The following is a 21,444-nucleotide window of genomic DNA, read 5'->3' on the forward strand; positions in this document are numbered from 1 at the left end:
CCAGCGGGTGTGTGAGAGTGTGTTTCAGAAGGCTATGCAGAGTGTTCAACAAACCGCAAGTGTTTCCTGCGCAGGGGAGCTGAGAGATCATGGGGAGGACCAGCCTGTGCAGGTAGGAGCAGAAAGAAAGAGTCTTTCTCACAATCTCTTTTGTTCATTCTCTTACTCTCTCTCTCTCCCTTTCTCTCTCTGTGGTTCTCTCTCTATGTATGCTGCTCTCTCTCTCTCTCATTCTCTCTCTATCATTTTCAATATTGCTCTGTTTCACTCCTCTCTCTCTGTCTCTCTCACTCTATCATTCTCTCTCTTTCTCTCTCTTTATTGCACTCTCTATTTCTCTTCAGTCTCTATCATTCTGTCACAACCTCTCTATGTCTCTCTTTTGCTCGCTCACTCTGTTGCTAACCGTTTTAGAAGTTGGTTACCTTTCCTGCTTCTCACAGTGTCACAATGGTGAGGTCAGTCCATCATTCTGAGAACATCAACAGTTTTTTATACGATCTCTTCTTATTGACTTTTCTCAGTAAGGGCTTCTTGACAGCTGCCTTTCAGACTCACAGTGCTGAGTGGAAGGATGGACAGAAAAACCTGTGGAAGCACCTTTTTTCAGATGACAGTTTGGTGGTCTAACAGGCCTTGCATTGTTGTTAGGGGTCCCATTTTCTTTATATCTTTGAATATTTTTTCATAAATTGAGTATGAACAACTCTGCTCTGATGACATGTTTCGCTGATTTTTCATTCCCTTTCCTTTCTGAGTAAAAATAATCCCTTCCTTTATTCAATTTCACATTTCACAGGGGACAAACATAAATAGGACGTTTTTGTGGAAACACTTTTTATTTATTTGCTAAGTTGTAATAAACTTATTATTAATAAAAGATGCCACATTTTATGTCTTTCTATGCAATTTAGTAAGTGTGAATTAAAAGTGCGCTCCCCAAAGAGACTGTTTACTTATTTTCACTCAGAAAATCAACAAACATGTCATGACCAGGGGTGCCTATACACTCTCTCTCTCTCTCTCTCTCTCTTTTTCACTTTCCTTCTCTATGTTTGTGTTCAGAGGCTTTATCAGGCTTCATAGTGGGTTAGCACTTCCTCAGGATGCATCATTTGCACATTTTGCAAAAATAAAAGCCAAAGATGTATAGCCTTGCTGTTTGCATGGGTAGGATGGCTAGTCAGCGCAGGCGCACTTTCCTCCAAGCAAGTTGCATTAGCAGCAGTTCGAAAAGATGCGATGGCTGGCTTCACAGGTCTTGGAGGAAGCCTGTGCTAGCCTTCACCCTTCAAGCGTTGGTGGTGGTGAGTGGGGGAGTCCTAACTAGTGGTGGAATTGGATATGACTAAATTGGAGAGAATTTTGGGGAACAAATACAAAAAAAGAAATGACAATCCACTTACAAAAGGAAAGGGGAAAGTTCAAGTGTTTCCAAAACTAGTTCAGAAAATGAATACAAGATATAGAGAAAATGGGACTCCTAACAACCATGCAAGACCTGGTAGACCACCAAACCTCTCACCATCAGATAAACAGTACTCAGGGCTTTGAGAAGTAGGAGAAAATCTGAAAAAATAGGTGTTTCTGTCCGTCTGTCTGGGAAGACAACTCAACACTATGGATTTGAAAGGATATGTAGCTGTCAAGAAGCCCTTACTGAGTAACAGAAATAGACAAAAAAGAAAAACATTTGTGAATCAGACCTAAAGGCTGCTGGTGTTTTTAGAACCAAGGAGTGACCACCCTAGAGTCTAGACCTCAACATCAATGAATGTGTTTAATAAAATGCACAAAATGCAACCAACTTCTAAGACTGAACTTTGGCAGTGTGGAAAAATATCCCTGCAGATTTCTCTGACAAGCTGAAAGCAAGCCTCCTGAAAAGAATGGAAGCTGTAATGAAGTTAAAGAGTGGACACAATAAATGATGAAAAACATGATGTCATATTTAGTTGTTGAGCTTCTGTTTAATTTTCTGTTTCTTTAGTTTTTGTTTCTTTTTCTGACACTGAAAAATAAATAACTTGTGCTTAACAGCCATTTTGACTGGAAATGAGATCAATGAATGCTACTGTATTTGACATAGAACCAAAAGATGTAAACAAACATTATATGGACAAAAAATCACAACTGATTGGACAGATTTCATGGTGTACCTTTGGCAACAACAACTGGGAAAATATCCAATAAGCGCTGTGAATCATGGTGTACTCTGGCCTGGTTTTGTATGACTTGTTTTATCTTTGTCTTGTGATATTCTTGAGCAATAAGCCATGAAAGATAGTGAGCTGCCAAAACATGCTAAATCAGTGTGAACAAAAGTTTTGGTGTCACCAGTCAAATTACATGTTTTGGCAGTTTTCTATGTGAAACTAAGTTAACACATCCTCTACAAAGAACACACTTCTGCACATTTTAATACACAATTACTGTTTGTTGAATTTAACATATTGGGGAAAAATTTGGGCGGCACGGTGGCGCAGTGGGTACCGCTGTCGCCTCACAGCAAGAAGGGCCTGGGTTCGATTCCCGGCCGGGTGACCAGGGTTGTTTCTGTGTGGAGTTTGCATGTTCTCCCTGTGTCTGCGTGGGTTTCCTCCCGCAGTCCAAAAGCATGCAGTCAGGCCGATTGGACATGCTAAATTGCCCCTAGGTGTGAATGTGTATGTCTGTCTGTCTGCCCTGTGATGGACTGGCGACCTGTCCAGGGTGTATCCTGCCTTCCGCCCAATGACAGCTGGGATAGGCTCCAGCACCCCACCGTGACCCAGAAGGATAAGTGGTTTAGATGATGGATGAATGGGGGAAAAACTTATAAAATGAGGCATTTTTCAATATTTTAAATGAATTGTGCACTAAAATTTGCAGAAAGGTTCCATATTTAAGTGTGTTCTCTGTACAGGATGTGTTATTTTCATGTATGTAAATTGACCAGGGGTGCATACAACGTATAGACCTGCATATGCCAAAATGTTTGAACCTCTATTAGGTCTATTAGCTCTATTTTAACACCACATATACGCTGTGCACTCTCTCTCTGTATATAATCCTCTCTCTCACCCTCTCTTTGTGCCCCACTATCTCTCTCTGTCCCACTATCTCTCTCTAATTCTAATGCAATAAGCTTTATTGGTATGACTACTTTACATGCAGAACTGCTAAAGCTATTACAAACATAACTGTCATACCAAAACCTCACATGCCACCTTTCTGGAAACGTTCTCACAATGCTGCTTCTTGCTAGCAACAGAATTTTGAAAAGAAAGTAATGCAGCCCCTTCAAGTAAGAACCTGGAAACAAACTAAGGAACAAGTGTGAAGAGTTGAGGCTGGCGAGGCGGTGCCTGCTGAACCAGAGAAACTGATGCATGATTCGGCAGCTCATGCACTTCTGTTTCTCTCTTACACAATATGGTTTTTCATTGGAAACAATAAACAATGACAACAATCTCTCAATGTTAAGGAGGAATGTAACCCCCAGGCTCGAAATAAGAAAGACCTGACAGTGACTATGAGACACGTTATCAGCTGTAGTGAGCCTTCCTAGTTATTTATTGTGGTGATATGAGCTGTGAGTGTTAACCACTCCTGTGCAAAAAGAAAATGAGCCAAGCCCAAAATGTAGTGCTATTTACTGATGGTTTTGGCCAGATTTATACCCTATAGAGAATGTTTGGTCTCATAGCTTGGCAATGTTTTTCAGCTGTTTGAGGCTATTAATGCTGAGAGGAACGTTATTGACTATTTTTCCTATAAAAGGCTGTCTGCAAGTTTTCTTACAAGACTTCAACATTTGAGGACATCAAAGGGAAAGGCTATCCTGTACTAAGTTCCTTTATCTATTTGTTTAATAAAATTGTGGTTAAGAACATTAAAAGCTTAATGTTTCGCCATTTTGGGCTTGGCTCATTTTTTGTAGTTGTCAGTGTAGTTGTCTGTTAGCTGACGCAATGGAACTGGCAGTTGACACTTTCCTCAGAGCTGTCCAGCGTTAGCGGCAGTTTGAAAAGATGCAGTGGCCGGCTTCACAGGTCTCAGAGGAAGCCTGTGCTAGCCTTCACCCTCCTAGCGCTAGTGGTATTGTGTGATTGGGGGAGTCTAACTAATGGGTGTAATTGGATGCAACTAAATTTGGGAGCAAATTGGGGAAAAATAAAAAAAAAAGGAATTTGTGACATATTATGGGAAAAAATCCTGAGGAGTACCACAGTTTTGGCTAAAATTTGTAACTTGGAAATTTTCAGCTCGGACTAGGAAAATCAAAGAAAACGCCTCATCAACTTGGAATTCCATCAACTGGGAATTCCCTGTCAGACCCTAGTTGGTTATATATGACATGATCTAAATAAATAAAGGTAACTACATCATGATTGGATGGAACCCCCTGTGCTCTAATGACTGCATGCAGGGTAGCATCGTGGAGGAGTCTGTCATCCAAGAAAAGTTGGCATCCCTGTTCAGCATGTGCTACTGCTACCCTGTACATTTATAATCAACTAAATTCAGTGCGTTACTCTCAGTGTGTTTGACTGTAAGGCAGATAATAATCTCAGTTAGCTAACACTGAGATGCTTAATGTAAACAAACATAGTCAAACTGATATCATAGCCAACTGGCCGGGCTACCTCATGGTTTTGAGTTTGAGTTTGATCAGGTTTCATCATTTAATAATAAAAGACCAGCTTTACTGTAGTTCATTCAGAAGCTTATTGCTAGTTAATAATAATCCGAGCCCCATAGGAATACAATGAGAGACATAGAGGAAGATAAGGGCTCAACCATTATCAAGCTGCTTTTTACACTGAATACATTACGTACTGAGCTTGCCATTCATGTCTGTAGAAAGCTGCTTTCTCACCAGTAGCTGTGTGAGCATATGAAAACATCTGACCTTTATATGACCCCATACCTCTGCCGCTAAGCTCTGTGCAGTGAAAATCCATGCCTGTGGAATTGTCTAGTGATTTTTTTTTTTCGCATTTAGTGTTAGAGCAACTTTACTCAGACTTGGGGGCTGGGGACCCTAACCGTAACTTTAACCCAAACCCTAATCCTAACTCTAGAATTTCCAGAGAATACTCATTGGCAATAAATTTGACCAAGTGCTTAAAGTGGAGATGATTCAGTGCCAGTTCCTAAACCAACTGTAAAAGAATATGAAATGCAATAGATAAATAACATTATTTTTCTTCAGTAACTTAAAACTGGATTATATTGTTCCAATATAATGTTATAGCCACGCCCCTTAGTTTAGCAGTGGGCTTTAATTGGACAATAATTACAGCTATACCCCAAATTTAGCAGTGGGTTGTAACTGGACAGTGATTACACTTACATCCCCATGTTCAGCAGAGGGCTATGATTGGACACTTGTTACAGCTACACCCCCCAAGTTCAGCAGAGGGCTGTGACTGGACAGTTGTTATAGCTACACCCTCCAAGTTCAGCAGAGGGCTGTAACTGGGCAGTGATTACAGCCATGCGCCATATATTAAAGGGACTCATATCTTGATTTTTGGAAGCGAGAATTGTATGAAATCATCTTTTACAATTGACTCCCTAAGATTACTGAAGACTTCTTAAGATTCCCTTCACTTGGAATCAGAATCAGACTCTGAAATGAATTTCTGGAATGCAACAGCCTTGGCTAAAACATAAAGCTATTACAGGTTGGCATGGGCTGGTCTACCTCTATGGTCTATTGTTGTTTTGGGTGTATGTATGACGTTGACTCTATGCAGAATATGTGAGATGCTGCACCACCCATCTATAGCACAATTCCCACCCAGTCCATTATACTGTTGAGTGTGTTTGTGTGTGTGTGAGTTGTAGAGAGAGAAAAAGAGAGATAGAGATGATCTGCTACAAGAGAGATGATCTATTACCTTGGCTTACTGCTGATCTCTATCTGCACAATAAACAAACTGGTGCTACAAAAGGAAGACAGCAGGATGGTTCAGGGGTGTGGTGTGTGTGTATGTGTGTGAGTTTTGGTAGAAGAGAGCTTTTGTGCAGGCTGAGACATTTGAGAAGTGAGAGGAGGAAGGAAAAAGGCCCCATTGTGCCCAATACTTAAGTGCCCTCTCAACAGGGCTGCCAGTGGTGGGCAGTGAGTGGGGGTAAATGTTTTCAGGGGCCAGCCACTAGGGTGGGGACAAGAGACCGCAAGAGTGGACAATATTTTTGAAAATATTATGTTACAGTCATTCCTGAAATATCCTGGCATATTTTAAGGAATCATGTATAGGCTAAACTGAGCTCGATCCCATTCTGATCCTTTGTTAACTGGGCTCTAAACGGACATCATGCACAACCTGCGGCAGCGATACACATTCCAAAACAAATGGTCCACATTGTCTGCAGTGCGGACAATGTGAATTTGAAAGTGGAACATAAAAACCTGTCATATCTGCAGTGTCAGCAACAAAACGTCCCGATGTAGCAGAACACTGTGGGCAGCTCATTTAGACAACAGGGTCTGTATCAAGAGTAGGAGCGCTGATCTAGAGTCAGTATTAGTCACAACAACTGTCATAAATAAAGAGAAATCTGATCTCCATTTGATCTCAGAGACTGACCTCTGCTTTGTGAATACCAGCCCAGGCATTGTCTGAAAGTCATACTGTGTCCTAAACCACATCAGCCATCCAGTGCAACCTTAATGAAGACCTGGATGGGATTTGAGTGGGTCAAGAGAAGTTTTAGAGATGTATTTTTACAGATATTATTTGGATGACTAATGAATTATAGTGTTTGTTGGCAATGTTAGCCTTGTAGCTCCAGTTCTTATCTGAAGAAGCACAATTTGTCTACAAGTGTGTCTTTACTGACTACATATGGGCTAAGTGAAATATTGAGTAAATTTAGCACTTAACCACGCTTTATTGCCAACAGTATTCTAGCCTACACAACCCTATGAAATAGTTATTTTGCATATGTAGTCAAAAACAAGTTCAGAGTGAATAACACTATGCACACAACAAAAGAAGAGTGATTTCCCTGCATAGTTTTAAAGTAACTGTGAGGCAAATCATCAAACCAGTTAAATCAGATCATATGTCAGTTTTAAAAACACTCTAAAATGGTCATGGACTTTTCCTCTTATAACACTTGAGTGCTGCCGATCAGCTTTCTTGGCCTCTTGCTGGTGGCCCTTCTTTGGTTGAGCAAGAAAAAGCCTGAAAGGTCAATCATGCATCAGTGAAACATGAGCATCGGAAAGGCTTTGAAAGAAATCTATTGCCTGAGCTGTTTGTGTTGTGTGGTTTCGAGTCATTAGGACTAGCAAAAGTAAGACACTTCCCAGATCAGTGTGTGCTAAAAATGAAGGCTGTCTTTGAGACTGAGTGTAAACCAGAAAACCGGTCCACTTGAAAGCAATGCACTTAGTTGTGGTCAGTACTCCTGGCACTGGGCATTCCATAATCAGAACCACAATGACATTCATTTGCTATTTACATTAAGACACTTTGGGGCAACTTAAAGAAAAAACTAGTAAGACGTTGGGCCACAACGAGGCTGCAGAACATCTGCAGTGCTCCTTGGCATAAACTTTGTCTCTGAAACTGTACTGGAGGGATGGAACACCACTCTTCTAAAAGATATTACCTCATTTGCTCTTTTGATGATGGTGATGGAGAGCACCATCTAACTTGTCAGTCCAAAATCTCCCATACATGTTTAAGTGGGTTGAGATCTGGTGACTGTGAAGACCATAGCATATGATTGACATCAGTTTTAAACTCTGCAAACCATTCTATGACCCATAATGCCCTAGCATGCTGTAAGAGACCACACCCTTTCAGGATAGAATTGTTTCATCATAGGATAGAGGTGTATTAGTCAGAATAACTTGGTACTGAATTGCAGTGAACATTCCCTCTAATACAACAAGTGGACTCAAACCATGCCAGCAAAATGCCCCTACAGCATAACAGAGCCACTGGATCCCTTCACTGTAGGGCTATTCAGGCCTGTTTCATTGTCTTTGTATATCCTATATATGCACTGGCCCACAAGGGTGACTCATCTGACCAAAACACTCTTTACACATCCCTACTTGTTGCACCACTGAACTCATGTGCATTTGTCTTTATAATGATGGGTGTTCCACTGCAGCTCTAATATTCCTCTGTAAGTAGTTGTGGACCAACTGTTCTTACTAACATAGTCTGATCATGTCCTGCATTGAGATGCTCAGTCACATGAGAAACAGCTGCTCTTCTGTTTTTCCTTACATATCACACTAATGTACAAGCATCACGCTTATTGAAGGGTGTGTTAAACCACAGTTTCCGACGCTACTTACCAGTGTCTTTCTCATATAATGCAGATGTTGCTTTAGACACTCTAGCTAGCTATTTGAACAGCCTTTGTGACTGAAGCTGTTGATACCTGTGCCCCAGTAATAACCCTTCTTATAAATGAACATTTTTGCAACTTGACAGTAATAACTTCAGACATCTAGGGTCTCCTTTTTCTACTCCTTCTTCTTCCTGAAGCTACCCACACAATTGGAGGGCAGCAGCTCTGCAAATTTTCTGACACAGTTGACTTCACTTGAGTGTTTGTTGGAGATAAATCAAGTCAGCTGGAGCAGAACAATCATCTAAGTGTTCAGTGGACTTTCAGCAATGTACACATGGTCACATGTGATGTACAAACACAGCTCCTCCTTATTGTCCCACCTTTAGCACAGATGGGACAGCACCTCCCTTTTATTCTTTTGTCTCTACGCCATATAAGCCCGAGACGGGCTCCTCCTTAAGCAAACAGCCAGAAGAAAGAAAAGTGTGATCTCTTTGGATTATCTTTCATGCTCTATTCAATGGGGATATCAGAGTGACAGATATTCTGTGGAACTAAACCTAATCTCCATTCCTTAACACTAGAAAGGCCAGAGCTCCATGACTACTAGAAAAGCCATAGAAGTCATGTTAACTGCTTGACAGTAAAGCACATTACAGGCTTCAAATGTCAGATTTTAAACTAGTGCTGCCATCAGTGCTTTACCCAATGTGGGAAAGGTAATGTACACCACCGTTAGCCTGGTATTTGTTTTTACGGTAACACTTTCTATGAATGTCACCTTTGTAAGCATCTATAAACACATTCATAACATGTTATAATGCATTCATAAGACATTATAAACATAGCTATAAATATTTATAAAAATGCATTATATGTTATAGCCATGTTTATTATGCATTATGAATTGTTAACATAATGCGTTATAAGTACTGATCATAACAAATTATAAGAGCTCATAAGTCATATTTGTCCACTCTAAGTGAAGCATACTGTACTAAAGCCTCCTCCAGTGTTAAGAGTGAGGCTTCAAGTTGAAGTATTCACTGAAGGATTTACTGAAACACTAAAACATACATAATAAAGCACATTACAGGCTTCAAATGTCAGAGTTTAAACTAGTGCTGCCCTCAGTGTTTTACCCATTGTGGGAAAGTCAATGTACACCACCGTTAGCTTGGTATTTGTCTTTACGCTCTCCAAGCTGCACCTGACTTCTTTGGCACTGACATTATGACATGTTATTAACACTATTTATAATGCATTATATTAACAATTCATAATGTATAATAAACATGGCTATAAAGTGTAATTCAGTGTAATTCATTTTTATAAATGTTTATAACCATGTTTATAATGCCTTATGAATACATTATAACATGTTTTAAATGTGTTTATAGATGCTTACAAACGTGACATTCATAGAAAGTGTTACCAAAATATCATATCAACAATGAACTTCAAACTCATAAAACTAACAAATGGCTATTACTTAAATCTTTTAGAATAGTTGCGTATTATATAATTAAATAAAATTCATAACAGATCATCCTGCATGTCGTGTGGGCTGAGGTTACACTATGTAATAAAGTGAACGTAGGGCTGCTACTGTTCTTCTAAAAAGTGACGTTTCTCGCCTTCCTCACATGCAGTTTAACTATATTCAGTACTCCACTCTCCTAGTCACTGCTAAAGTGTTCAAGTCTCATTGTTGTCTAGATACAGCACCAAGGTCAACTTATATTTGCAGCCAGCCAAAGCTTTATAATCTGTTCTATTATATTGCTGCTGTTTTATTCTGGATTGTACTTTGTAAACTGTTATCAATACCTTGCAGATATTTTGTGAGGTAATTTAGACAAGCTGAGTAGGTTACAGAATAACTGCTGCTAAAATAACGCCTGATTTGTGGAGAGCCGGCTCGCTCATGGACAAGAAACATAGTGTATTGTACAAGATCAAAATAACCACTAATGGTCTTATGAGATAGAAACATTCAGAGCGTTTTTGAGCTTTTCAATACTGATCTCATAAAAATGTCATACTAAATTATGCACTAATTTAGTAAAGGTCAGGAATTAGCAGACGGGGGATAGGCGTTGATATTATCAAAATTATCACGTCTCAAAATTTCAGAATGGCCATCTTGGGCTTTCTAGTGGTAAAGGGGATGCGAAAGTCAATCAGACACACACATTAGACTCTAATTATATACACATATACACAATAGACACATTAATCTACACCAGTATTGCACCATTTGCAATGTACAGTTTTTGTTCAGTAATATAAATTATGAAATAAACTCAGATTTATTTACAGTGAAGGGGATAGGAACCACGGGTCATAATGACTGCAATGCAAATAGCCACTTTATTGACTAACCAAACAACCAGTGAACCTACACATATCTGTTGAGTTTTTATATGTAATGTTGACATAGGTTACATAGTGATAAATCCGAGAAAAATAATTCTTTGTGGGCTATTTTGCTTTACAAATCCCTCCATTTAAAAAAAAAAATGTGTTTTAGGCCAAAATATGTCTGGTACCTAATCCCCACTGTTGTGAACAATTTTGACTCAGTAAGTTTCTCTAGAACAGAGCGTTTCACATCAAACCACTCTGAATGACTTTTACATTCTTAATCTTTTAATTATCCTGAAATCAGTGGGATTCCCTTTAAAATGACCAGGAGCCACTGTTAGGTCCAGCCTTCCATTCCTCACCCCAAAAGTAAAATTTTTCTCATTTACAGCAGAATCTTATTCACAGATTCAGATTCATTAATTCGTGAGAATACATTAAAAATTTGATGGATCATGTTAATTCAGTTGTGAGAGTACTGTAAATACAGTAAGTTGAACAGGTCAGTTTATTTCATTCATGTGAATGCTTTATACAGTTGTATGCAAAAGTTTTAACACCCTGGTCACATCACACATTACAAGTCAAAACAAGTTAAAAACATCTTCTACAGAGAACACACTTTAAAAATGGCATTTGCAAATGTTAGCAAACAATTCATGTTTATTTACTGAGATTAACATATTTGAAAAAATATAACTTAATAAAAAGCCAAAACAGAGAACACAGTCAGTGTATCTATGCAAAAGTCTGAACACCCCTAGGAAAATTACATGTTTTGTTGATTTCTAACTGAAAACACATTCTCTTCAGAGAACATACTTAAAAATGCTATTTTTCTTACAATTTCAGTGCACAATTTCATTTATTCTATTATTTATTCAAATGTACCATACATTTTGCACAGGCCACATTTTTTGTTTTTCCCCCAATATGGCAAGTTCAGCAAATAAACAGTAACTGTGCATTAAAATGTGCAGAAAGTAGTTCTCTGTAGACGATGTTTTAACTTATTTTCACTTAGAAAATCATGCAATTTGACTAAGTGTGCCCAAACTTTTGCAATAAACTGTATGAATTACATAGTTAGTAACATAATGTCCTGAGAAAGGTATAGAATAGACTCTTTGTGGTAGACAGTTTAATGTCCCAAGAGGAAACAGGAACACAGTCTAATCAAACATTAGGTAGCTGCAGGTAGTTTGATTCTGTACACTGTGTTCCTGTATGCATTTGAATGTGTGTTTAAGTGTTTATTGTAGGCTGTTTTCACATTTCTACTCTGGATTAAAGTGAATCCAGTCAAATCTAGTTAAATTTGTTGACAGCTTTGCGTATGCATGTCTGACTTTCTTCACTTATTTTGATCAATGGAAAGTCTAAAATCACTTCAACAGAATTTGGCTGCCTGTTTCAGCTGCCTTACTAGTTTTATTCACAAGATTTATTATTTGCTTCAGGAGGAAAACACTTGTTAAGTTGCAGTGGCTGTTGTGTTGGCTAGTTCCCATGAGTATAAAACCCTGGGAGATCCTGTCTGTCTGTTTATGGGACAAAACTTACCAACCATAATGGGAGAATAGGATAAGTGGCTAAATTGTGTTAGCATGGTCATTGTAGCACGAAGTTGAGCAAGAAAAAGTGATTACATTGCCAAGTTGCTATTTTCAGCAATACAAGTGTGAGCTTGTTGACTCGTGTTCTTTGTTGGGTTTGAACTATAGCCACTGAAAATCAGTGTCAAGCTGTAAACACTAAACTCTTGGTTTGAGTCAGACTTCAGTTTTCACACATTAATGATGGTGTAAGTTTTTTCGTCTTTAAGACTTAAACTTCTGGACTTAATTTGATAAAATTAAGAAAATTATGATTAAAGTGATACATAATTTGCTATACATAACTACTAGGGCTGAAAAATTTATAACTATACATAACTACTAGGGCTGAAAGACTCCTAGTCGGCTACAAAAAGGGTTTGCAAGCTGTGATATCTACTAAGTAATGACTTACTAAGGTGCGTAAACATTTGCATAAGCTTGAGCAAGTAAGAACAAATTATTATGATTACCTGTACAAAATAATTAATTATGATTAGTTATTGTAATTATTTGACAGACCTTGGTATAGGTAATGACATAGTTATTTGTCTGCACTTCCATTATTTTCAAAGTGAAATGTGGCAACAATATAAAAGGAAGATTTTTCTTTCCACAAAACAAGACTGTACACACAACAACTTTCCATCAAATTCAAGTCCTAATAAAATCTCTAATTTTCTACTTAGAAACAAAGTTGAGATAGACTGAATGTTTAGAATCTGCACTTTCAGCAATGTTTTTCGCTTGTTTCAATGAGCTGGATGCTCTAAAAGTTACAACATGCTTTTGGTAAAGAGATTTTCTCCTGAAAGCAGGATAATCTCTGCTAGTTGTGTAAACTTTACACAGCGTCATTGTCAAAGTGGTAAAGGGGTCTGAATAATATAAAATTTGAAAGAGTGTTTGCTTTGTGTGCGTGTGTATTTGTTTTGGTTCACTTATTGCTGTCATAGTTCTGCAGACCAGTCCTTCTCTTGTCAAACTCAAATATGCTTTATTTATAGTTACAGTGTTTACAATACATCAGTCTATTAATCATTCAGTACATGCTCACACATACATCCACGGAAGTGACGTCTTACACACAGGACTGTGCTTAAGTCAGCCAAGACTGTTCGAAACAAATATAGTTCTAGAATAACACAGTAGGAAGAGATTTAGTTTATGCACAATGTGTTGTTGTTGTGCTTTATTAAAGGCTGTAGTCAGTTTCAGCCATGCTGTATAGAAAGCAAGGCTTTAAGCTAACAGCTGTGGCATCAGCCCAGGTCTGCACTCACTCGTATCCCAGCCCCAACTGAATAATTCTTCCTATTGTACAGACATGAAAACAGAACAAAACAGTCTAACCCTGCCCTTCAGAATAGTCTTTATCAGAATAAACTGAGAAAATAACTGCTGTAGAAAAAATATACCAGACATTTGTTGAACACGCTACACTGCTTATCTAGGCAGTGCATGTGCTTTTGCCAGAAGCAATATCATATCACATGAGAATAAATACAGATCACCTCAACCCCTTAAAATCCTTATTACATACTAAAGCTTATCATTCAGTATCAACACGGATGTCTCTGCAAACTGGTTGAGCAAGTCTTATGTCATAGAAGTGTGTAATAAAACTTGGCCATGTAAGGGGTTAAATACAGTAAAATAAACAAGCTATGCAGCCTCTGACACTTAAGTTCATTCTTTATTACTAGATTAATTACAGTTTTGTGGGCAAATTAAAGATGACAGAATACAACAACCACAAGCACTGAACTGTGCTTTTATTAAAGCAGCACTGTGTAATAGTTTTGTTAAAATTACAGCAGCATTACTGAGTATGGAGACAAAATACACACAAAAATATGGTGTGTGTGTGCGCCGTTACGAGTTGCCCTGTTAAGCCTGAAATAATCATTTAAATGTCAGAGGTACTTGGACGGATTTGGTGGGAGTTTTTCAAACCACATCATACATCTTTACATAACAACTTTACATGCACAGGCTCAAAAAGAAAGTCTGACTCAATGTTTAGGTCTCAAATGCAAAATAAACATTGTGCAGTTACAACAGTAGATCATTCACTTACATCCTTGGAAGACACTACCAAGTTTTAACTGAGTTCTCTTTGAATTCTCTTTCCAGGCACTTGAAAAAATCAGATTCATCCACAAGGGGAAAGGATCCGAAACACAACCCACATTACAAAATGTTCTTCTGCATGTTGTGTGTAATTACATATTTCCACCAGAGAGGTCTCCAAATCCCCAAATCCTTAACTCACATGCTATCACTGTGCTTGCTTCTACGTCCTTTTCAGTGTCCAGCAACTTTTGTGGAAATAAAAATCAAAGGTGAAAAAACAAACAAACAAACAAACAAACAAAAAAAAACAAAACCAACCAAATATGAATGCAGTACAACATAACAAAAATATTTTATTTTTAAAGTTATTAATATGTTATGCTGTATTATACATATGCTGGTTTGAAAATTGCAAAATGTGGCTCTTGATTTCTCAGTGAACTCCAGCCATTGCATGGATTTCTTCAATTTCATCAACAGCACATCTGACTTAATTTAACAGATTGATCAGATAAATTAGGTATTGAATAGTTACTGTAAACACAAGACTTCATAGAGGAGAGCTTTGTAAATGGCTAATCTAACACAATGACAGATGTAAAGTCTCAATCTATTGTTTATTTATATTAATTGTAATGGTAGCCTTTTTTTATTTATCAGATAGACTTTTTACACAGTACTCTACATAAAACACCTATTTGACCATATATTATGTGTATTTAATCAGAACAGTGTGCCATTACTGGTGCTGCTCTTTAATCTGCACCTAATTAAATTATAGGATATATGTACTGACCATACATATATGTATTAAATAAATTGAATGGTCTTTCATTGAAACAACTCATCCATTAAGTATGTTGAGTATGTGATTAATCATTGAAATGATTTACACCAACAGCTTAAAGCTGGCCAATAAAATTGTGTCTACTTCTTCTAATGGCAACAGATGCCATTTGAATTCATGATATTAGCAAACTCAAAATAGTTGAGTAATGTAGGGTAATGTTCCTGTTTTAAATAAAGCAGACTTAATTTATTTAGGTAAGTGTCTTGTCTTGTGGAAATCCCAGAAATTATTGAAAAAAGAAAAAAAAAATTGAAAATGTTGATTGTCTTGATTGGCTGATTTGGGATAATAACATTCTTTCATTGCTAATACTTTAATTTTAAAATGGGTCATATTTTGCCAATTAGTCTTATAAACTGAATAAACCCTTAACACTACAGGCATATTACATACAAAGGTTTATTATTCAGTAGCTACAGGGACTTCAATGCAAACTAATGGAGCTACTCGGAGGAGAAGTATGTAATAAAAGTGTATAATAATACTTTGGGACCCATGGCTTGGTAAGGCATTAATGTGGTGACAAACAGTTTAACTGGCATTCACTTCTTCAGTCAGTTCTTTGATTAAAATGAAGAAAGGCAAAACATTAGTTTAAATGAACCAAATGATGTTTTTCATCAATGCAATTTTGCCTCTGTTTTTGACGGTGTGGATACTCTGTCTCTCTGTCTCTCTCTCTCTCTCTCTCTCTCTCTCTCTCCCTCTTTCTCAGGATGAAAAAAAGGAAACACAAGCTGTTTCTGTTCTGTTCAGTTGGACTTTGTGTGGTCTCTTTCCTCTATTGCTATAAAACCCTCCACCAGGAGTTTCTTCTGCGAGAGCTCTCCCGCCACAAGTCAAGTCTGAAGTCCCTGGCCATCTTACATGGGTTCATTTGGGGAGATCCACTGACCTCATCGCTCTCCAACGACAATTTCTTTTCTAACACTAACAACCACAAAGGGGCAGAAAAGGCAGTGAGGCAAAAGACATATGATGAAAGGGTAAATAAAATCACAGTAAGACACACAGACCTAAGAGAGAATGTGTTACCAGGGTCACTGTAGAAAAGCAGGCAGTTTTAGTCATCAGTGCTTCTTTATACAGTACCAGTCAAAAGTTTGGACAAATGAATAGTTTAAATGTTCTTCCTTATTTTCATGACATAAAAATAACACACATGAAATGAATTCCTTTAGGATTGTGAAAACATATTTGTGCCTACTTTTGGCTGGTACTATTTCTATGTCTCAGTGTAGAGTGTTGTTATTATTATGAAAGACAAATATTTATGATCTTTTTTTCTTGTGTCAGGAACAGCAAGTGGCAGATTTTGTGATACCTGATCCTACTGGTCCACATGGGGAACTTCACAAACGAACATTCATTTTACAGGATGATCACACCCAATATTTCATCCACACAGAGACGGGAGGTCTGTGCTTCCGTGAGGGGACAGACATGGCTTCAAGTAAAGTCAAACCAAGCTACACCAAGGACAATGAAGGTCAAAAGGTAAACCCGGAGCACCACAAGAAAAACAGCACAGTTCTTGTAGATCGCACGGTCAAGCCGGGTAGGAAGGTTGCAGAGTGTGTTTGCCGCCAAGGTTGGCATGGCCCTAACTGTGGGGTGCCAACCGTGGTCCAACATTCAAACCTTCGTACCAAGTCACACCTAAAGCCCAGGAAGTTTCCACGTAGAATCATCAATGCCATCAACATCAATCATGAATTTGACCTACTGCATGTCCGGTTCCATGAACTTGCAGATGCTGTGGATCTCTTCCTGGTGTGTGAGTCAAACTTTACTGCCTACGGAGATTCCAAATCACTTACATTTCTGCAGCTTCTCCTCAATGGAACCTTCAACTACATCAAGCACAAAATCCTCTATATTTTCCTTGACCACTTCCCCAAGGGCGGTCGGGCCAATGGCTGGATCGCAGATGACTATCTGCGGACCTTCCTGACAAAAAACGGACTGTCAAGGATTCGGGGTCTGAGGTCGGACGATGTGTTTGTTCTGGATGATGCGGATGAGATTCCTGTAAAAGAGGGGATTCTGTTCCTCAAGCTCTACGATGGCTGGACGGAACCATTCGGGATTCACATGCGGAAGTCCTTGTATGGATTTTACTGGAGACAACTGGGAACACTAGATGTGATATCAGGATGCACCGTGGCCATGCTCGTTTCGGTCTACAAGGGGGATGGGATTCTGCTGAGACGGAGGGAATATTTTAGCATGCCAGGATTCAGGCAATTCAAGAAAACCTCAGGACACGTATTAATGCCATGGTCCATTGGAAGCCCGGTTCACTATGCTGGATGGCACTGTTCGTGGTGTTTCAAACCAGAAGGAATTCATCACAAACTGATTTCTGCACAAAATGGTGACTTTCCTCGCTGGGGAGACTTTGCAGAGAAGCGAAAACTAAGCTACATCAGGGAGCTAATACGAACTGGTGGCTGGTTTGATGGCTCGACACCACACTACCCTCCAACAAATCCCAGGGAGCACATGTTTGCTCCCAAGTATTTGCTGGACAATTATGAAAGGTATCGCTACTTGCTGGAGAATCCGTACGCAAAAGGGTAAGGATGAAAGACAGAAACAGATTTCTGTATGTAACATCATCTTCTGACCAGGAGGGGGGGGTGAAAGCAAGAACGGTAACACTTTCTATGAATGTCACCTTTGTAAGCATCTATAAACACATTCATAACATGTTATAATGCATTCATAAGGCATTATAAACATGGCTATAAAAATTTATAAAAATGCATTACACATTATAGGCATGTTTATTATGCATTATGAATTGTTAACATAATGCGTTATAAGTACTGATCATAACAAATTATAAGAGCTCATAAGTTGTATTAAGTAAAGTGAAGCATACTGTACTAAAGCCTACTCCAGTGTTAAGAGTGAGGCTTCAAGTTGAAGTATTTACTGAAGTATTTACTGAAACACTTAAACATACATAATAAAGCACATTACAGGCTTCAAATGTCAGAGTTTAAACTAGTGCTGCCATCAGTGTTTTACCCAATGTGGGAAAGGTAATGTACACAGCCGTTAGCTTGGTATTTGTCTTTACGCTCTCCAAGCTGGGACTGACTTCTTTGGCACTGACATTATAACATGTTATTAACACTATTTATAATGCATTATATTAACAGTTCATAATGTATAATAAACATGGCTATAAAGTGTAATTCAGTGTAATTCTTTTTTTATAAATATTTATAACCATGTTTATAATGCCTTATAAATACATTATAACATGTTATAAATGTGTTTATAGATGCTTACAAATGTGACATTCATAGAAAGTGTTACCAAACTTTCCTTTGAAAATGATAACATGGCTAACACCGAGTGAATGCTAGAAAAAAAAACTGTTATCATGCTCTAGCATTAGAGGAAATGTTCCCTCTTAGATTTCATTGGTGAACTGCACCTTGGAAAAGTGACTGAACACTGTAGTGTCACTTCAGCAGCCTTATGAGAATGTGAATGTGCTATGGAAGTTGGACGGGTAGATTTCAACCTTCAAATATCTGTAGCACGGTTGGGGCATACTATATTTATAAGGGGGAACTACTGTGGAAGTTTCACATTGAAAGCTAGAAGCAGTTGTTCTCACTAGCTTTTAAAAATTTCTAACGTATGCCTATGATTGTAAACAGATCAGTAATGATCACAACAGAAGCTATAGTAGTAACAAGGTACTCAAGTATCAGTTTACAACAGTTTTTCCAATATTGTGCACTAATTTCAGAATAATGTAAGATGCCTCTGAACAGAAAAGATTGATGTTTGAGTGCACGCTAAAACAAATCAAAATGCAAGAAAACAGCAACCAGTGCAGTCAGAAACCACATTTTATCACTGTCCAGAGAAAACCATCTCAATTTTTATTTTTCTACATGATTTCAACACACACAGCTGTCCTTTACGTCGTATGAAAATTTCCTCATGAATGAAATCACTTGGAATAAAATCTCTTTACATTGACTTACATTTAAAGGTAAGTGTGTTACTATTTTGGAGATACTTGTTTTTCTTTGGACAGCGATTATTTACAAGGGCTTGTTTAGATTTGTCGCATAATGACACACAAACCTGTGTTGTTTAGAGACATAGGTATTATATTTGGAGTATTAAAAAAATAAGAAAAAGGTAAGAAATGGCTTCTGGCTGTTGCTTTTGGACTGCTTATGGTTTCATATTTATTTGTTTACTTTTAAGGACCGCAAAAATTGAAGAAATCATATATATATATATATATATATATATATATATATATATATATATATATATATATATATATATATATATATATATGTCCAAACGTTTGTGGACACCCCTTCTTATTAGTGAATTCAGCTGCAATAAGGTGCAGTCACTACTAACACAGGAGCTCAAATGCACACACAGCTTGGATAGTGTTTTTATAGAAAAGCATTGACAATAGAACAGAATGCCTAAGGTCACTTTGGGATGTGAAGCAGTGGAACTGTATTCTATTGAGTGATGAAGCCCCAACCAATACCTTTGGGATGAGCTGGATTGGCGTTTGTGATCCAGAATTAATCATCCACCACTGAGTGTAAAACCTTCCCCAAAGAGTAAAGACAGTTACTGCAGCAGAGGGGGACAAACTCCTTTTTAATACTTTTGATTTTGTGAGGTAACATTGGATGAGCAGGTGTCCACAAACTTTTGGCCGTAAAGTTTATATACTGAATTAAATGATTGTCAAATGAAAATGACAAAAGAAATGAAATTTCTGAAATTTTGAAAATACCCAAATATATAAGATTAAAACCTGAGAATATTTATTGAAATTTGAATATATAAAGCACAAACCAGAATCAAAAGTCAGAGACCACCCTTTCATTTATTTAACTTGACTTTATTTTTCATTGTCAAGAAAAACCTGAAAATATAAATTTAACAGAAAATTACACAGAAGCCTCTGCAACTAAATATAACAACAAAATCAGTATGTAGTCTGTCCACCCTTTTTCTTTATTACAGCTTCCATTTTTTTTCAGAAGACTTGCTTTCAGTTCAAAGAAAATGATAGGGATGGTTTTCCAAAGTTCCGTCTTAGAAATTTAGACTCAACAGTCCATAAAACTTTACTTCTCATGCCAAATGTTGCTGCTGTAAAGCAATATTTTCATTTTTGTCTATTTCCTTTTCTAAGTAACAGCTTTTTGACAGCTACACATCCTTTCAGTCTCATAGCGTTGTCTTCTTATTCAAACGCCTGTTTATTTTTTCAGACCTGACACAGAGAGGAGGTGTGTTTGAACAGTTGCTTGTGTGAATATTAGTGTCTGTTTGAAGGGGAACATAATGTCCCAATAGTGTCTCTTCTGGGAACAGCTTTTGTTGTAACTGCTGTAACTGTAAGCTGGAAGGATGGAAGAGTTAAAATTTCAGTGAGGAACACAAACATAAAGAACAGACAAATTAAATACTGATAGATTTCATATTTTACTTACTGTTGGGAGCTTTTGTGTAATTTCTCTTAAATACATGTCCCCTGCTTTTCAATAATTAAAAAAAATCCTGCACTTAATGACCATTTTGATCTCTGGCTTTTGATAAAAAAGGAGTGTAGAACTAGTAACAGCACTGGATGATTATTATACACCTCTAATTACTTTTTCCCACTTACCTGCAGTTGTTTTTCAGGAAAGCAGAGTTATCTCTGCTGAGAGAAACTCTTTTCCTTAGTGACAGGGCTTCTCATTATGAATACTTTTACACTGACAGTACACTGTCATCGCTACTCTGGTATTGTGAAAACATCATGAACTCTCAGGGATTTTATAAGGTTTATATACAAACCCAGGCCCAAAAGAGACAGTAGGAGAAATGTAAATAAAGAGATGGCAATGACTTGTAAATCATTGTTGAATAAATTCAATTGAAAATGTTGTATTTTAAATACATGCTTATTGTAGATAAAATAAATAAAAGTAAATATTTTAGAAAAGAGGCATTTTTACCATAAGAGCCATGACTAGAATCAATTTTTTAGCTGAAGAGTGACCGACTGCTGCTTTTTTTTTTTTTTTACCAAATCACAAATCATTACTCCTTTTTTACCCATCCATGACTAATAAGTACCTTTTCTTTCATTCATTCCCTTCCCATCACTCCATTTGGCATTACTGTTCTATAAAGTGATTTGATTCCAGTTACCTTGTTTCATTTTATTTGATTCACCATGTACAT

At 37.6% G+C, this 21,444-nt stretch overlaps 1 protein-coding gene across 1 annotated transcript; it reads left to right on the forward strand.

Moving 5' to 3' along the window:
- LOC118805359 (beta-1,4-mannosyl-glycoprotein 4-beta-N-acetylglucosaminyltransferase-like) lies at positions 1-17,891 on the forward strand. Its single transcript, XM_036566105.1, has 3 exons — positions 1-112; positions 15,914-16,184; positions 16,495-17,891. The coding sequence occupies exons 1-3, from the start codon at positions 90-92 to the stop codon at positions 17,779-17,781; spliced, it is 1,581 nt and encodes a 526-aa protein (XP_036421998.1). The 5' UTR covers positions 1-89; the 3' UTR covers positions 17,782-17,891.
- Positions 17,892-21,444: the final 3,553 nt, after the last annotated feature.

Source organism: Colossoma macropomum, unplaced genomic scaffold, assembly GCF_904425465.1.
Source record: "Colossoma macropomum unplaced genomic scaffold, Colossoma_macropomum, whole genome shotgun sequence".
Classification (NCBI taxonomy): Eukaryota; Metazoa; Chordata; class Actinopteri; order Characiformes; family Serrasalmidae; genus Colossoma; species Colossoma macropomum.